The 18348-nt window shown below is 40.7% G+C and overlaps 1 protein-coding gene across 1 annotated transcript in view; it reads left to right on the forward strand.

Moving 5' to 3' along the window:
• LOC126426681 (ankyrin repeat domain-containing protein 1-like) overlaps window positions 1-18348 on the forward strand; it is a 115300-nt gene that overhangs the window by 56825 nt on the left and 40127 nt on the right. The window contains exons 2-3 of the mRNA XM_050088572.1: window positions 1703-2279; window positions 10149-10325. Of these exons, the coding sequence (XP_049944529.1) occupies window positions 1714-2279; window positions 10149-10325 (743 nt within the window). The 5' untranslated portion in view covers window positions 1703-1713. The remainder of the gene's footprint in view (window positions 1-1702; window positions 2280-10148; window positions 10326-18348) is intronic.

The raw sequence follows: 18348 nt of genomic DNA on the forward strand, positions 1-18348 counted from the left end.
AGTGTTGTTTTCTTGAATAACAGGAGAAGTAAAGAGAACATCTCGTTGAATAGAGTAATACTATAGTTCTGTACAGCCTATTTAGTATTTTGGTAGACGTCTATTTCAAACCATTTCCATACCAAATAACATTGCACTGTAGAAAAAATGATGGAAATAATGTCCTTGCCGCTTCTGGAGCTTGTTCTCCAAATGAAATATGCTGAAAGAAAAGGTAAAGCTTGAAAATGGTATTATTAAAGATCTGCTGTTATTTACCAATGGCATCAGTCGGACAGAAAGGGTGTGATACTGCTGGAACCGACTAAGGATGGACTGTACAGGGCGAGTCACCTAACGTTACCGCTGGATATATTTCGTAAACCACATCAAATACTGACGAACAGATTCCACAGACCGAACGTGAGGAGAGGGGCTAGTAATACAAACCATACAAAAATGCACGGAAGTATGTTTTTCAACACAAACCAACGTTTTTTAATGGAACCACGTTAGTTTTGTTAGCACATCTGAACATACAAACAAATACGTAATCAGTGCCGTTTGTTGCATTGTAAAATGTTAATTACATCCGGAGATATTGTAACCTAAAGTTGACGCTTGAAACATTGTCCCCACTTCATTGCAGGGGCCCAAACAGCTGCAACATACATCGCTTTTCTACAGAATGATCTGCCAACGTTCCTCGAAAATGTCCCACTGGAAACGCGTCGACGTATGTGGTATCAGCATGATGGTGCACCTGCACCTTCTGCAATTGACACTAGGCTGACCCTTGACAGGATGTTCGACGGGCGTTTCATAGGACGTGGAGGACACATAAGTTGGCCAGCCCGTTCTCCTGATCTTACACCTCTGGACTTCTTTCTGTGGGGTACGTTAAAGGAGAATGTGTACCGTGATGTGCCTGCAACCCCAGAGGATACGAAACAACGTATTGTGGCAGCCTGCGGCGACATTACACCAGATGTACTGCGGCGTGTACGACATTCATTACGCCAGAAATTGGAATTGTGTGCAGCAAATGATGGCCACCACATTGAACATCTATTGGCCTGACATGTTGGGACACACTCTATTCCACTCCGTAATTCAAAACGGAAACCACGTGTGTGCGTGTACCTCACCCCTCATGGTAATGTACATGTGAGTCAGTGAAAAAGACCAATAAAAAGGTGTTAGCATGTGGACGTAATGTGCTGTTCCAGTCTCTTCTGTACCTAAGGTCCATCACCGTTCCCATTGGATCCCTACGTAATTCGGTGCTCTCCGATACACACGATTGAACAGCGGAGGAGTGGTACTCAAGTGTCAAGTTTAGATTACAATATCTCCGGATGTAATTAACATTTTAGAATGCAAGAAACGGCACTGATTACGTATTTCTTTATATGTTCAGATGTGCTAACAAAACTAACGGGGTTCCATTAAAAAAAAATGTAGGTTTATGTTAAAAAACATACTTCCGTGCATTTTTTTATGGTTTGTAGTAACCAATTACACTAGTCCCTCTCCTCACGTTCGGTCTGTGGAATCGATTCGTCAGTACTTGATGTGGTTTACGAAATATATCCAGCTGTAATGTTAGGTGACTCACCCTGTATTTATCAACTGTCGCTGGAGACAGGTGTGGCTGTCACTCATAGAAGTATCGTCAGTCACCTGTATGCTGAAAGGGCTGCTCCGTGTTGACGTGTTTCAGAATCGTCCACAATGGAAGCAGTTAAGGACATCACAGAGACGGTGGCTGTCAACCTGGGTGCATTCCTGGACGCCGGGGACGACGCCATGGTGATACTCGAGGCAGGTGACACGCGGCTGGTGGTGCACAGGGCCGTCCTGGCGGACAGGAGCCCCGTGTTCGCGGCCATGTTCGCCCACGACACCCTCGAGGCCTGCACTGGCGTGGTGAGGATTGCCGACATCGGGGGCCCGGTGCTGAGGGAGCTGGTCTCCTACCTGTACACCCTGCGGGCCCCCCAGCTGCCCGGCACGGCCCCCGAGCTGCTGGCCGCAGCGGATAAGTACGGGGCGTCGGGGCTGAAGGCGGAGTGCGAGCGGCAGGTGGCCGCTCAGCTGACCGTGGAGACCGCAGCGGCCGCAGCCACCCTCGCAGTCCGCCACTCCTGCAGTGACCTCAGGCGAGCCGCCATCGAATTTATTAAGACCTGTCCCTTCGAGGTGATGGCCACTCAGGGGTGGGCAGATGCCATGCGGAAGCAGCCGGAAGACTTGATCGAAGTGAGCCGGTTGCTGTACGATCCACCACCACAAACCAGGTAAGTGTGAGACAACCCACTGATTCGTGTCTCTCGGTTCTAGGTGTGTGTATTTCCAAGTGTATAATTTTTCCCACTGAATTTTCGTAGATGTGTGTCTTCTGTAAAATACACCATCATAGACAGTCATTTCACGATAGCTCACAATGCTATCATTACCCTCGTGTAGCAGTTTCAGTGAACCCCTAAACTGAATGGTGTTCATTACCAGGTATGTTAGCTAACAAAAATCATCAAAGAGCCAGTTTGTAGCCATTATATTAAACTACATGTATACAGAAAGTGGTTGTTTAGGTTTTAGCATAAACTGTCATGTCAGAGGGTACACTCACTGTGTGAATAGAGCATGAGCCAGACTGCTGTGGACACAAAGCTGTATTGCCCAGCACAGGCTCAGACGCAGTGATGGGTGTAGTTTGCAACCGGCAGCCTGTACCGGTTGCTGTAGGCCTGTTCCCATAAAGTAGTCGCTAAAGTTGTCCATTGCCTCTGTGGCTGATGACAGTGAGACACCTTTGAATAGTGCCACACTGCATAAAGATGATGACCGAGTAAGTCACTTACAGCCGACACCTCGAGAAAGGTAGTGTACTGCAGAATGATTAGAGGAGGGCGGCAACTTATCTACAATTTTATATTGCTGATGTTGACCTGTGGAATTTTCTTCGTGTAGTAATGGAGACTATCGGAGTAATCACTATTCACACCTTAGTATTACAGCTTTGGCTCTTACGTAGTTGTCTCTCACTTTCTTTCCACATGCAAGCCATGTGCCAGTAACTATCCCAAGATAATTCTTAGTTCTCTCCAAATCCAGACAGTACACGGAAGATGTTAATTGCTCTAAATATAAAAGAATGCTCTGCTGTGAGGGCTTGTATGGAAGATGTTCAGAAAACCAGGTGAAATAAGCATCGGTGCCCCAGTGGCTGACTGCTCACACCTCTTGCAGCCGGAGACCACTTCGCAGGATCACAGGGCAGACCTACCAGCAGTTCCAGCTGGTCCCATAAAATTGAATCTTCCCACCTCATTTTGTTCGTCTCTGTACTCAGCATTACATAAAGCTCACACAGTGCTTGGATACGTTCCCTTGTGTGACACTGGATCTATGGCTTTACTATAGCCACTCAGTGAACACTACAGGCTTCCATTCTCCTGTGGCACACCTTATGACATTATCTATCCCATCCATTGTTGTTGCTGTTCCAACTCTGATAGTCTGTGACCCTTAAAGTGTCTCTGTGACCAGAGTTACCATTTTTCTGCACCATCTTACAGTTACATATGTTCATACAAGTCTAATAGCCACTAACACTGATAAATGATCATTTATTTTTCATTTAGATTTTAATACTTATGTAGTATTTTATGTGCTATTTGACATATTGGAAATCTTGTGTTCGAGATGACACTGTGCATTCCCTGAACCAATTGTAATGAACATAGAGCCAGTGTTGTAAATCATTCAGTGTCTTTCTCTTTTATTCTATAAAGATTAACATCAAAATTCATTGTTTAAGCAATAAACATATTACAATTGTTATTTACATTCTTGAAAAAAATTTAAAACATTACATTATTCCAAACTCGTTATGCACGCTGTGGGAAATGACTCAAGCTCTTATGTTTGAAAAAATTTTTGTTAACGGGAATCTTTTTACTAACAGTAATCTTTGTGTACATTTTAAAAATTCTCTTGATGATGTATAATAAATTCTTGTCGTGATCTTCACCTAGTTCACAGCCTCATACTTCCCACATTATTGGGTGTCAGTTACAGACACATATACAATGTTTGGTTCTGGAACTGCCTCTTTCACTGATTCCACTTGACCCCTCCCCTCCCCCCAGCCTCTCAAAATTATACATAGTATCACACTCAAATTTTATACACCACAGGTGCCTATGATTTTAATAATTAAAATAAGATGTATAAAACCACATGTAAGCAGAATTATTTTTTACTTCATACAGTGTCCACACAGTGAAGTGATAGTGTTTTCCCATTTTTTGGGGAGGATGTCTCACTATCCCATGTTCATCCTACTCCCCCTTGTATCCATGCCAGCCCTTCTAGACATCAAATTCTCACAGAATTTACCATTAATACCTACTGTATGTGGAGGACAAACTTAATTTTATTTCAGTAGCAAGTTCACAGCACAACTTACATCATCAATCACAAACATTACTCATCACCACACACACTCACACTCACACTCACTCACACTCACACTCACACTCACACTCACACTCTCTCTCTCTCTCTCTCTCTCTCTCTCTCTCTCTCTCTCTCTCTCTCTCTCTCTCTCTCTCTCTCACACACACACACACACACACACACACACACACACACACACACAGTTAGTGTGTGTTTTTCCATCACTGGGGAATGACACGGCTTACTTTAACTACCCCATGGTTTCATGTGTGCTTACAAAGTGAGGATGCTCACTTGAAAAATGCGTAAATTCCTGTCAACCGTATTTAATGAATGAAATTTAGATGAATGTGGTAATACTGTTATGACACGTAACTGTTGCACAACCACAGCCTCTTTCTATTGTCAAATCAAGAGTTTCACTGTGCCTTACTGCCCACTGTACTGAATTCCTTCTCCAGCTCAATTTGAAACACGCTGTCAACCATTTTGTTAGCTGTACCTTTCAAAGACCAGTTTTAAGACAGGCTTTGAACGATGTCTGATGATCAAAGTATCACATTAATTACAATACGAAATGTTTGACAATTAGACGAGTGTGAGGCTTGTCAAATTTATATGCGTGTGTTACCATGCTCAGAAGCAGCCAAATTTCCTGAACTGCATTCCACCTGGTTTGTATGCAGGCACATAACTTTCTTGCACTTTGTCTATTATCGTCCATATGAAAACCAATACCACAGTAATGTAAATATCAGAAAACCCTTTACCAGAGATGGCGGTCCTCAGTGCTTGTAAACTCAAGTTAATTACAATAAATGAAATTTCAAAAAGCAAGAGTCAGCTTCAAACTACATGCTTCTGTATTTCGACTGGGATCCAGCACTCCAATCCGGTCACTACAGATCTTAACTATCATTTTAACCACATGTAACATCATATGCACTTTTTCACTTGATATGATGGGGCATAAAGTTTTGTTTTGGGCAGGGATTGTGAATGAAGCACAATAAAATGTTACAATTTTATGTATCGAAATTTTTCACCGCTAGAGGGATGATGAAACTGAAATGATTATACAACAAAGTATTCCCCTGCTGCGTTTCGAACCCAGCATATATCATGTTGTTTTCTAGCCACATATAGATACACAATGTCAGTTTATTTCACCACCAGTGAGATATGCTCATGTCTGAACTAGAAATTATGCGAGGGAAAGTTCTGTGCTGACGGGGACTCTCAGCCCTGTATATGCCATCACCACTGACTACACACCTGTCAAATACTTTTCCACCAGCCACTAGGAGTGGAATTTATAAATATGAAATGATAGGATAAAAAGTTCTCTGCCTGTTTCAGAGTCAAAATTGGCACCAATTGTTATTGTTGACGTTGCATGCACAAATGCTAAAAATCATAATTGCTTTTCACATATTACTTGCAGTGCGAATGCTACAACTTGAAATCACACAATTAAAATTTTTGTACCCAACCAGTATTTAAAATCAGACCTTCCCCTTTCATTGAAACCTGGATAACTATGGAAACTTGGGGACCCAACAAAACGATGGAACTGTATTGTCTGGAAAGTGTTCAAAATGGCAGAAAGAGATATCTGAGTTAGATTCCCAGTTCAGCACCAACATTTTCAACATTGCAAGTTCAAATAAGTTTGCCGTGACTTTACATGACAATTGTTTCAGGGATGAAGTAAAATTTCTGGTGCAAGAAAGGTTAATGGTGAGCTTCCACTAGCCGGACGTCTGCCTCTGTCATGGCCCAACATACACACTCTCTCCTCCAGCCGGTAGTGAAGGAGTGTCGGCTTTATTGTAGATTAGGAAGGAAAGTGGAACCTTATGTTGGTCAACAGAAGTCACCGTAGGCAAAGAGGGTCTGTTAATACTTGTTAAGTGTTTGGCTGATCAGTGTCTCGAACACAGAGCTTAAGCAAATGAAGCTAGAGCAATTTTAACAGACCACCAAACTACTTTCAATGCAGTGCCACTGTTTTGCCGTTAACGAAGGATGCTCCTCACTGGATGAGCGTTCAGTTTCCCTGGAGGTTCATTACAGCATTTACAAAACATTCTTTTCCTTGTTAATCCATATCAATGGCCACTAATTGCCTCAGCTACCTAATGTGTACTTTAGAGTTGTTTTTGTAATCACTGAGATAAAATCACATAATTGTCAGCTGCACTACTGGCATTATTGTAGGCTAGAGAAAGTTCTGCAGGAAGTGTTTTCTCCCACCTGAGCTGCTGTGATCTTGTAAGAGTTTAGGTTACACCAACACTAGATCGTACAAAATAAACTCAGCGACAGGTATCAATCAAACTTCCAGAATGTTCTCCAGGGATCATTGTCACATTTATAACTGCAGTAGTGTGCCATTGTGTCAAGGAACATTAATTATTTTCTAGTTCTTTATTATTGTGATAGAGGCTTATAATTTTACGAAGAGATGCATTTGATATATAAGGAAGTCAATCATAGGCAGTGACTGTTGTTTGAGAATGCGTCCATTGTTATTGTTGAAGTGGCTTCCCTTTATTATAATTTCAGAAGGAATTTATTTTTTACTTTGAAGTGGTATTAAGCTACTAAGCAGCCTTGTTTATCCAATATAATAGTTTTTTGAAGAGATCATCCATTATTATAATTTCTTCTGTTATTATTAACACCATCAATCTTGGCAAAGACGAGGCTTGTCTTCAGTAAATGTAGCACAGATAATCCCTCCATATATATTCCATGTGGAAAAAGGAGGCCTAAAAATGTACCGTGCAAGTGCGTAAGAAAGTCCATCATTTTTCCTCATGTAGCATACTACATTGATGCATGTAGCCTAAAAGGACCACCCATAATTTAACTGAAACAAGTAGATTCATGCATAATATCATAGACTTTTGTCTGACGTGTTGTCATACAGGTTGGAATAAGTATATTTATCAATCATAATTTTTTATTTGTAGCTATAAAGTATTCTTGGAGTGACTTATTGAATATTGTACACTTGAAGGATTGTTTAAACCTTCAAAAATGGTGCATGAAGTATTTTGTGCGTCACGGTATATATTGATAATTTTTACTTATGGACCATCTGACAGCAACTGAATAAAACACAATTTTAGTGCCATATGCGTTTAGAGTTTATTTTCTGCAAGGCGTTATCAGTGGCCTGGAATATGTACATATGTTAGCTTTTTAATTTACATTTTTGTCACTGTGCCTATAGGTTATAAACAGTTCTGGTGGTTGGTATTTCCTATTAAGTAGTAATGTTTTGAACTGTACTTACAGGTTGTGTGGACAATTTCTTACGTATTACACTCCCATTGCTTTTTTGGTGTTGTTCTTCTTATGAATGCCAATTTGCAGTTTTTTCCAACATTCCACAGCACTATGAACTGAAAGATTGTTTCGATGCAATGTTTTAGTTTCTGTTGCCAACTGTCAAATGTTTTTACCAAAGATCGAATGTTATTGCCAAACTTTTGAGTGTAATTTTTGAAGTATCTGTGATCTGTTTGTGTACGCATTGGTGTGTGTGTGTGTGTGTGTGTGTGTGTGTGTGTGTGTGTGTGTGTGTGTGTGTGTGTGTTATGGTGTGGTTTTTTTTTATTTTGGCTCTGCTTATGTGTGTTAGTTTGTGTGTGTGTGTGTGTGTGTGTGTGTGTGTGTGTGTGTGTGTGTGTGTGTGTGTGTGTGTGTGTGTGTAGGTTATGGTGTACCATCTGGTTCTTTTCTGTGTGGTGTTGCCATTGTGTGTGTTTGTTGAGTGTGTTTGTAAGTTTTCAGCTTGTGAGTCCTTTTGTATTCTGGAAATGTGTTTGTTTTGTTGTATTATTGTGCGTGTATGTGGAAAGTGTGTCAAAGAAATTATGTCAGGAAATAATTTTCTCATTTTCATTTGGTTTGTTGTGATGTGGTGGTTCACCAGTATGGCCCAATTGACTACTACCAAATGTCGTGAAATGTGACCAATTAGTCACCATGCAGCACTTTAATTCAATAGGAAATGTTGAGGAAGAAAGAAAGAAGTAATTAAGTGTCAAACATCCCATCGACTGCAAGACCATTAGAGACAAAGTAGAATCTACAGCTCTCAAATGTTAGAATGGAAATAGTGCCATTTCAAAGGAAAGGTCACAGTATTTGCATTGCTTAGTTTAAGAAAATAAAGGAAAACTTAAAACAGGATGGTTGGGTGGACATTTGAACTATTTGGCTTTACTTTCATAAAACAAAAATGTTTGGTCCTGACAAAAAACGTAAAATCCAAGGCTAATGTGAGTCCTCAGAATGTAACAGTACACATCTGGTGTGATGAAGCTCTTTTGTGTTAAGAAATTCTTCCTACGGATATGTCCATAGTTATTAGCATCCATTGTATTCATGGTTGTCCGCAAAGATTTTCATTGTGTCGTGCACATAAAACCAGAGGAGAAAAGATATTTTGATTTCTATTGCCTCTTGTCAACTATGACAGCTGGTGTCTATTTCAAGTCTGTCTCACAAAACTTTAAATGATTGCTTGAAACGTTAAAACGCGTACCTCGTAGCAAGTGGCGAAAAAGAATTCGATAATAATCATCTTGTGTGCAGCCAACAACGATGGTGCATGCAGCATGCAGGGATAGATTCCCAACCCACACAGAATGTTCCGTTAGGTTATTTCCAGTTCATGTATGGGCACATACTGCTACAGCTAAACTAAGCAGATGTTTAACATGTATTTGTGGTTAGAAAACAATGAGAGGTGGTGGATTCAGATCCCAGTAAAGGAACAAAATACTTTTTCTTGACAGTTCAGATTCTCATTTTGCTATATTTGGATATGTAATGTATTATTGCACTTAGTTAACAATCCTATTAGTTGCTAGGTTTGAATCATCAAACACAATGCCAAGTCATTTCAACATTTCAACATGCACCCACACACACATGCTTACCTGTGGCTGAAATGATATTTAAGATCTTTCGTACTTAGTTAACAGAGACAATAGGTGCTCAATTGGAATCCTGGATGGTAGTCTTAATAGAAATGTTTTCGTCACTTAATTTCAAGTTGAAACTTAGTTTCCAAAAAGTCATTTATTGCAATAAACTTGTGTTTACAAGCTGCCTTCTAATTATAACAGGTTTCGATATTCAATTTATCGTGATATTAGTCTGATTGTGGACTCAGTGTTACAAATCAGTTGCTTCAAGTGGGGTCTTGTAGTAATCATTTTGTAGAGTGAAATGTCCATATCGAAAAGAGATCAGAGGAACTGCAAGACAGTAACATTATGTGGGTGCATGCGTCGTTCCCCTACACTCTGTCAAGGAATATGGGACTTCATCATCATCATACAATTTAGGTGGAGTGGAATTCAGGCCATTTGGATGGTTTTGATGGCGATAGCACCTGAGCTAATATGTCCAGTAATTCTGTAATGGGCAAGTATTGGGCGTTGTATGTACCTTCTGGCTGCACTTAGACTTGAACTACCTGTTGTACAGGGTTGAGCGACTGCCGTGGAAAGCTCGGATGGTAAGACTGATTGTTATTAGCTTACTGGTAATTCATTTGTATTGATTGGAGCCCCATCCCCTGTGTGGATGGTCCCTCAGCAGTGCTGGCCATAGTGAGCCACCTCCACATCCCCACGAGGACACGCCCAGCCAGCTCACACCCTGCCTCTCTGTATGTGCAGTGCACCAGTCGTTACAGAGCTGAGGACCACCAGCACCGCCAGCACCACAACCACAACCACAACCAGAACCACCACCACCACCGCCACCACCACCTCTGCCAGCGCACCTCGCCAGACACCTGCTGCTGCACGGTCCACGACTCCTCAACCTGATGAGGCCACTGTCTCTCAAATGCGGTGAGTTCCCTCAGAGCGCACATGTGCGTGCGCGCACACACACACACACACACACACACACACACACACACACACACACACACACACACACACACACACACACACACACGCGAGCACACACATTATATGGTAGATAAGATATAAATACTGAAAAGTAAAGTGTAAATGCTCAGTCTAGATTTAATGAGGGTCAGCAAAGTGAACTGGGAATAAAATCAAAATATACAATCAGTGGTGGTATCCCCACAACTAGATAATAGTATCATGGGAGAGAGGTTAGTTAAGAATAGGTTGGTAGGAAAAATAGTTATTGTCAACAGTTCAGTGTCTTATTCATCAAGACCAGCAAACCAATGCCAACAATAATTCAGACTGAGATTTTCACTCTGCAGCGGAGTGTGCGCTGATATGAAACCTCCTGGCAGATTAAAACTGTCTGCTGGACAGAGACTCGAACTCGGGACCTTTGCCTTTCGTGGGCAAGTGCTCTACCAACTGAGCTACCCGAGCAAGAGTCAAGCCCCTTCCTCACAGCTTTACTTTTGCCAGTACCTCGGCTCCTACCCTCCAAACTTTACAGAAGCTCTCCTGCAAACCTTGCAGAACTAGCACTCCTGAAAGAAAGGATATTGCGGAGACACGACTTAGCCACAGCCTGGAGGATGTTTCCAGAATGAGAGTCATGCTTGGGTAGCTCACTTGGTAGAGCACTTGCCCGCGAAAGGCGAAGGTCCCGAGTTCGAGTCTCGGTCCGGCACACAGTTTCAATCTGCCAGGAAGTTTCAATAATTCAGACAATGTCATGCCCAGAAAATTTTGTGATGGGGAGACTATGAGTGCACTGAATGTGTAACACTGTCAGATGAGATAAATATCAATTACTTTAGATGTATTGTAATGGTCTAGTAGAGGTCAGACTCATACACAGACATTTATGAGACCATTTTTGGTGCTTGTTAGGAATGAGAGAGGAGAAAGAACCCAATAATTTGCTATAAAGTTTCTGTTAGTAACAAGAAGTATACTCGGCAATCACCAAACTGAAGCAAATGCCAGCAGAGCCTCAGCCTGCCATGGTGTGGACCACCTTGGTTGCCTCACTGAAGTCTGCTGTAACAGCCAGTCTCGGTAACCACAGACATGCAAAGGGGAAACTGTGCCTTCTGTTGACAATGTGTCTGTCTGTCTGAGCAGCAGATTTGCAGTGCCATGAGCTCCCAGAGTCCACAATTAGATGCATTCCTATCTCTGTCTTTCCCTACAGTTTTTAACCTCAGCAACAACCTCTAGTTCCACAGCGGTTATTCCCTGATGCCTTCAAATATAACTTACTCTGCTGACCCTTGTACTTGTCACAGTTTTCCACATATCACATTATCCTCACCTATTCTGTAGAGATGTTCCATAGTTCTTCTGTTATGAGTTGACCTAGTTTAAACACCCTTCAATAGCACCGCATTTAGAATGCTCCGATTCCCCTCTTGTTTTTTCCATAATCCATGATTAATTTTTATGCAGTACTGTGCTCCAAGCATACATTCAAGTATGTCTAACACAAATTAAGGCCTATCTTTGATATTAGTAACGTTGTTTTGCAAGGAATCTCCTGTTTTTCCATGCTACATTACTCCTTATAACTACTATGCTTTGAACCTCAGTGTAAATTAGCATCACGTGTACCAGAGTCCTAAAAGTGGTCTACTGTGTGGTCCTTAATTCTGTAAACTTTGCCACCAATGTTATTTCTGCCACACCCCAATACTTTCCTCTTTCTTCCATTCATTAATCCTGATTTGGCACTCATTTAACTGTTCATTACATTCACCAACTGTGGTGATTGCCTGACTTTCAGTGAACACAGAAATATCACCAGTGAATTTTATCAATGAAATCCTTTTCACCTTCAGTTTTAACTAAATTGCTATAAGTTTCTTCAGTTCCACCAATGATTCTTCAGTGTTCATTTGAAGATTTGTGGAGATTTCCTGCATCCTTATCTTTAACCATCTTTAATTCAGAATACCAATTCTTGTTGATTATTGTACATGTTCTATGTTACCTGCTGTTCCATATATCTTATATGTACCTTTTAAAAAAATTTCATGCACTTTCACTGTTTCATGCTGTCAAATGTCATGTAAAGATCTGCAAATCCAATAAAGATCTCTTGATTTTTCTTGAACATCCCTTCCACTGTCCCTCGATCCTTTACTCCAAATTCAGTTTTCTCAAACAGATTGTCACCTTTTTCTTCCATTCTTCTGCATGTTGTTGTTATTTTTTCAATAAGTTCTATTCATGAGCTGTTTAGCTATTGCACTTAAAGGGGCGCTTGGTTGCTTCTGTAGTGCTTGGATGGTGTTTCTCTGGCAGTCTGTTGTTATGACTCCTGTCTCGTGGATTGCGCTGACAAATGTGAATACTCACGTGATTGCCATTTATTATTGCATTGTCTAGAGCCTCAAAGAAGTTAAAATTCCCATTCCATTCCTGTGTACTTCAGTATCCTATAATTTACACACTGAATTCTCATAACAATTCTCTTAAAATTTAGTTCACGAACTGGTCCGAGCACGGGGGTCACAACCCGGACCACACACCACTGTTAAGCACTTATGAAGGACTGGATCCCTTACTTCGATTGCACATAATTCATTAAGGTCAATCCAACACATTTATTTCAAATACATAAATGAAGTTACATTTGAATCTGTCTGACATTAAACGGGAATAAACAAAAAAACAATTTCAAAATCAGCTGATTCAATGCGTGAAGTGCGAGTTAAGCAAATAACCAGGTAAAATAATTTGAATCTGTCTGGCATTAAACAGGAATAAAATACAATTTTTTATATGTTTAAACTACAGCATTAAGGAATTCCAAATCTTTCCCCTTTCTAGGCGGAGGCTGAGCCAGAAACACAGAATGCCCCAAAATCACAGTTTTGCTGTGAAATCTTACAGGGCACCCGAAAGCAGTAACAGACAAGGGGTCGGTGCCCACAAATAACATAGGCCAAGAGTCAGGCTGGGAGCACATCCCACGAGAACTTGTTCACACTATGCTCACCACAAACTGTACACATTCCGACCGATCATCTGCTTGCGGTGTTTCCCAGAAGGACAAAGCAACCAACAGCCCCACACCGTGCTTCTCACACAGGCACCTCAATTTGTACAAACATATAGGCCAACACCGACTCCGCACTCCCCTCTCACTGTGAGGCTTGGCACAATTTATACAAAATGCCTTCCAGGCAACCAGTAATCGCTGCAGGAGTTTCACTATTCACAAACAGCCCCAGTGTAACAGACATCACACATGTGCTTACGCCCGAGCCACAACTCCGCCAGTCTCACCGGCCGCCCCAAACTGACAGCCTTTCGCCGTCCCGCGCGCCCCAGCCGAAAACGCAAAGATGCTCATGCCCGGGGCACACCAAAGATAAGCCGATTGCTGATGATCGACCAGCAATCTGGCTCAGTCATTATCATAACTGAATTGTGATCTGAGTGCACATCTGTTCCTGGATACACCTTACAATTCAATACCTGATTCCAGAGTGTGTGTCTGGTTGTGATGTACTCCAGCTGGAAATGTCTTTACCAGCTAAAGCTCTGCCTCCCTCCTTAAGAGCTGAAAATGCTGAGATACCAAAGCAACCGCACAAATGTCACAGAACACAGGGCATAGCCTTGCAGCAAGTCAGCTGTCCACATGTGGTGGAATGGTGCAGGAGGGCTCCTCCAAAGGGAGTGCTTGTAACGGTAACACCGACCACCATAAATGGCAGTCAGTGATTACATTAAACCTCTCAGAGGAATTTTTGAGAAAGTTGTGACTGTGAGATAACCTAATGGGAACAGAACAAACAGACTGGGCTTCGTTTCCGAAACACCCCAGCCAGAGAAACACCATCCAGGCACTACAGAAGCAACCAAGCACCTATAAGTGCAATAGCTAAAGAGCTCATGAATAGAACTTATTGAAAAAATAACAACACTAAAAATTTGAGTGAGGAACAGATGTTCTCCAGCTCAAAAGCAAGTCTTATTAATTAAATATTAGTTATGTATTAAAATTAGTCACCAGCCTAATCAGGAATTCTTGTCAAACAATGTAATAAAGCAGAAGGCAGTGCTAAGGCTAACCTAACTTTCCTTGACACACACACACACACACACACACACACACACACACACACACACAACTCTTTCTTTATATCTGTTCACATTACAACAGAGTAACATAGCCTTGCAGATAAATGTAGTACTAATTTGGAAGTCAAACAAATGGCCAATGAAATAGCAAACAGTAGCATATGCCTCACAACAACACGTACCTTGAATCAGGGCTTAATTTCGGTCAGAACACGTTCTGGCACCTCCCAGAAACTCCATTTCTTCTAATTCTCTCTTTTTTCCCTTTTTTACAGTACAGCACTGGAGATTTGAAATAGTATTAAATCAAAACGTAACTATAATTTTCCGCTGCACCAGAACAAGTGAACGTGACAATGGGTTGCCAATGTGATGTGATGGGCAGGAGGTACTGTGTGTGTGTGTGTGTGTGTGTGTGTGTGTGTGTGTGTGTGTGTAAGATAAGTGGAGTATCATTCCAAAGTTGTGATTGGTACATATCGCCTTTTGTTTACAACTGCCAACAACCTCAGCGATGTAGTAGCAAGGCAACGTCACGTGTGTGTCAATGAGAAATAAATAATGCAAGCCGTGTTTGAATGTGAATGTCTTTATAATTTGCTTTCATGAAATCATTTCATTCCATGTTGCAATTTATGTCACAGCTAAAAATCAAATGTGTGTATGGAACAAAAATGACTAAAAGTTGGCAGTCTTTCGAGCTGATATGTCCCTTTGTCCACGGCACTCTTGACCTTTGTCTTTATCTGCTCCCACCCTTGTTATGACGTGGTTGACACTATACAGTAGAGAGGAGCTCCCACAGGAGGCAAATTTGAACTCCCAATGCAGAACGGACATGTATATGTTTGACCCATAAGTCTGTCTGTCTGTCTGTCTGCCCCAACATAGTTCTCAAACGAAAGTTCCAATTTTAAAGCCATTTTTTTACTTGACAGCTGGTTTAATCAGGACGGTTCTTAGATATATTTGTGAAAGTCTGTTCAGCCATTTAAATGTCATGAGCTATATGAAGTAAAAATGTTTTCCGCCATCATGCTCTCTTGAAATACATTACGTAGTCCATAAGAATTACATCACGTTACGTAGTGCCAAACTGTAGAGCTCAAAAAGATGTACCTAAATAAAAGATGAAGGTTGAAAAATAATGACGATTTTTGTCTTCTGAAATTACCTGTTTCAGCACCCACAAAGCAGAAAAAGTGTGAGTGTGACTCAACTGTGGAAGACAAACATATGCTCTTGCTGACTTTTCGTGGTTCTTTTTGAGGTCTAAAATTCATTAAAAAATCAAATGATTTTGCTCTAATAGTTTATGTAGCGTACTGTAAGAGAGCACGAAGGCAGCCCACTTTTTTGCGACTTGATTTACAACTATAGCCACAGCTTATTTCTTGTGGTACCTAAAGTAGCGAAATATATACTAATAGATAGTAAATGAATATGTCTGAGTTAAAGAAAGAAACATGTAAATCCCATAAGTGGTTCTCACGTTACAATCGCCTGTCTGTATGTCTGTTTGTGAATTCAGTCTTTGTAGTCCACGATTCAGACAGGTCGTGTCTACGACTTTTTCAATTTGAATCAGTTTACCTTGTTAGCCATCGCTGCCTCACAGAGAAGCCAACAGACAATCCAACAGGCACTTTAGGAATTCAAGTTCAACGATATTATTCAGTCGCTCTATGTAGGTCAATCGCTTGCAGTTCAGTTGTTGTTCTGCTCAGAACCGACAGCATTGTTTCGGTTTGTTCATAGTGTTTATTTACACAGCGAGACTGTGATTGGACACGAGAGTATAATAGTTACGTATTTCTCTACAAAAATTAGTGACTTCTTTAAATCTAAAAGACAAAAAGTTAGTGAGAGCAATGAAAACTACAGTTTAGATGTAGAATCCATGACGTCAGCTGTGGCTGGAGAAGAAGATGCAAACAAAAAATCAGATGATCCTTCTCCTACGTCATTGTAGCAAAATGAAAATTTCTATAAGTTGGTGGAAATGGATACAGACAAAACATCTATAGACAGTATTGATAATTGTAATGATGATGAAAAGCCAGATTGTCGGTCTGTCGAACAATGTACAGATTATAAAACTAAAAACCCATGGTTAATTATTAAAAAAAAAGGCCAAGTTTGTAGAAGTGTATCCACACTAGGTAAAGGAACAAGAAGTTGTTACTGAGCGTGTTTTTGGACACCTTATAAGCAAGCAAAGTTAAATAGACCGTTTTATGAGTTTGAGACAGAAATTGATCTCCAAATTAAAAATGGTTTGGATATGGGCCGAATACTATGTTCAAATGTTGCTTGATCTAATATAGTGATTCATATTTCTGACCAGATGACAACAGATCTAATAAATAATTTAATAAAAAGCGACTCCAAATTTTCACTTCTTTTGGATAAAGCCACTTCTCTTTCACACAAAAAAGCTTTGATTGTATAGTTCAGAACATTGTTAAAAGGAATGGAAAACGCCATGACAATTTCTTTGACACTTTTTGGGCTAAATGACACAACAGCATCTGATATCTTGAGAGAACTTTTAAAGCAGTTAGAATCACTAGGACTAGGCTGTGAGTTTTTGAAAGACCATTTAATCGCTTTGACTTGCGATGGAGCATCTGTCAAGTTAGGAAAAAAGTCTGACCTTGCAAAGCTGATGTTTCCAAACTTATTCATCTGGCATTGTTTGAATCATCGTTCAGAACTCACCGTGCACAACACGACAGAAGAAGTGGTGGGAATTAATCACTTAAAAATATTCATGGGTAAAGTTAGAAATATCTTCAGCTGCTCTCTGAAAAACAGCAGTGAGTTGGCAGTTGCTGCTAAAGGTTTGGAGCAAGAAATTTAAAAATTGGTCATGTGTTTGACACTTGTTGGGTGGCCTCCAGTTTATTGGCAGTAAAAGCTGTGTGGAAAGATTGCAGGGCTCTGTACAGTCATTTTTTGGAAGCATCAGAGGACATGAAAAGAGACTCAAAACAACGGTCTACTTACAAAGGGCATTTTAATACATTCTCATCTACATCTTTCATCTCCAACCTAGCTGTAATGTCTGATGCCTTAGAAGAGTTGGCCGATCTATCCCTACAGCTTCAAAGATAAAGTGTTAACCTTGTTCAAGCTCACAACGACATTACACTTTTATTAAAAGTGTTTGAAAGTCTGGTTGATGCAATGGGACAACATGCAAATGTAGCTAACATTGCACTGGAAAATACCGTATTTACTCGAATCTAAGCCGCACTTTTTTTCTGGTTTCTGTAACGCAAAAAACCACCTGCGGCTTAGAATCGAGTGCAAAGCAAGCGGAAATTCTGAAAAATGTTGGCAGGTGCTGCCACAACTAACTTCTGCCGTCGAATATATGTAGCGCTACACAGGCATGCTTTGTAGGCACAAAGATAAATACTGGCGCCAAACCCTCTGCATCAATAAATAAATTTAACAAAAAAGAGGTGGAAGACGAGCTTTTTTTCTCCACCCCGAGTTTCGACCACTGCATTTTCATACATTATCCAATAAAGTAAATACAAATTCCGTATTGTTCATCTTCGAATGTAGCAGAATTTCAGTGTACTACGAAAATTTGACTGGCATGACTGTTTGAGATGTTTGTCAATATGGCCAACTCTACGTTCTGAATTTTTTCCTACCTGTGAGAAGAGATGGTAGCTAATAGGAACCTGATGAAATGTGAATCACATGCAGTATTCTCTTCACCATAAGAATAATACGAATATAAACATTTTGCCATGTATTCTTTTGTGTTTGCTGCTATCTCATTTAAATCCTGTCTGTCTAATAAACTACGAAACTAGAGTGAGACAACAGCAAACGCGGAAGAATA

The sequence above is a fragment of the Schistocerca serialis genome, chromosome 11 (assembly GCF_023864345.2).
Source record: "Schistocerca serialis cubense isolate TAMUIC-IGC-003099 chromosome 11, iqSchSeri2.2, whole genome shotgun sequence".
In the NCBI taxonomy this organism is placed as follows: Eukaryota; Metazoa; Arthropoda; class Insecta; order Orthoptera; family Acrididae; genus Schistocerca; species Schistocerca serialis.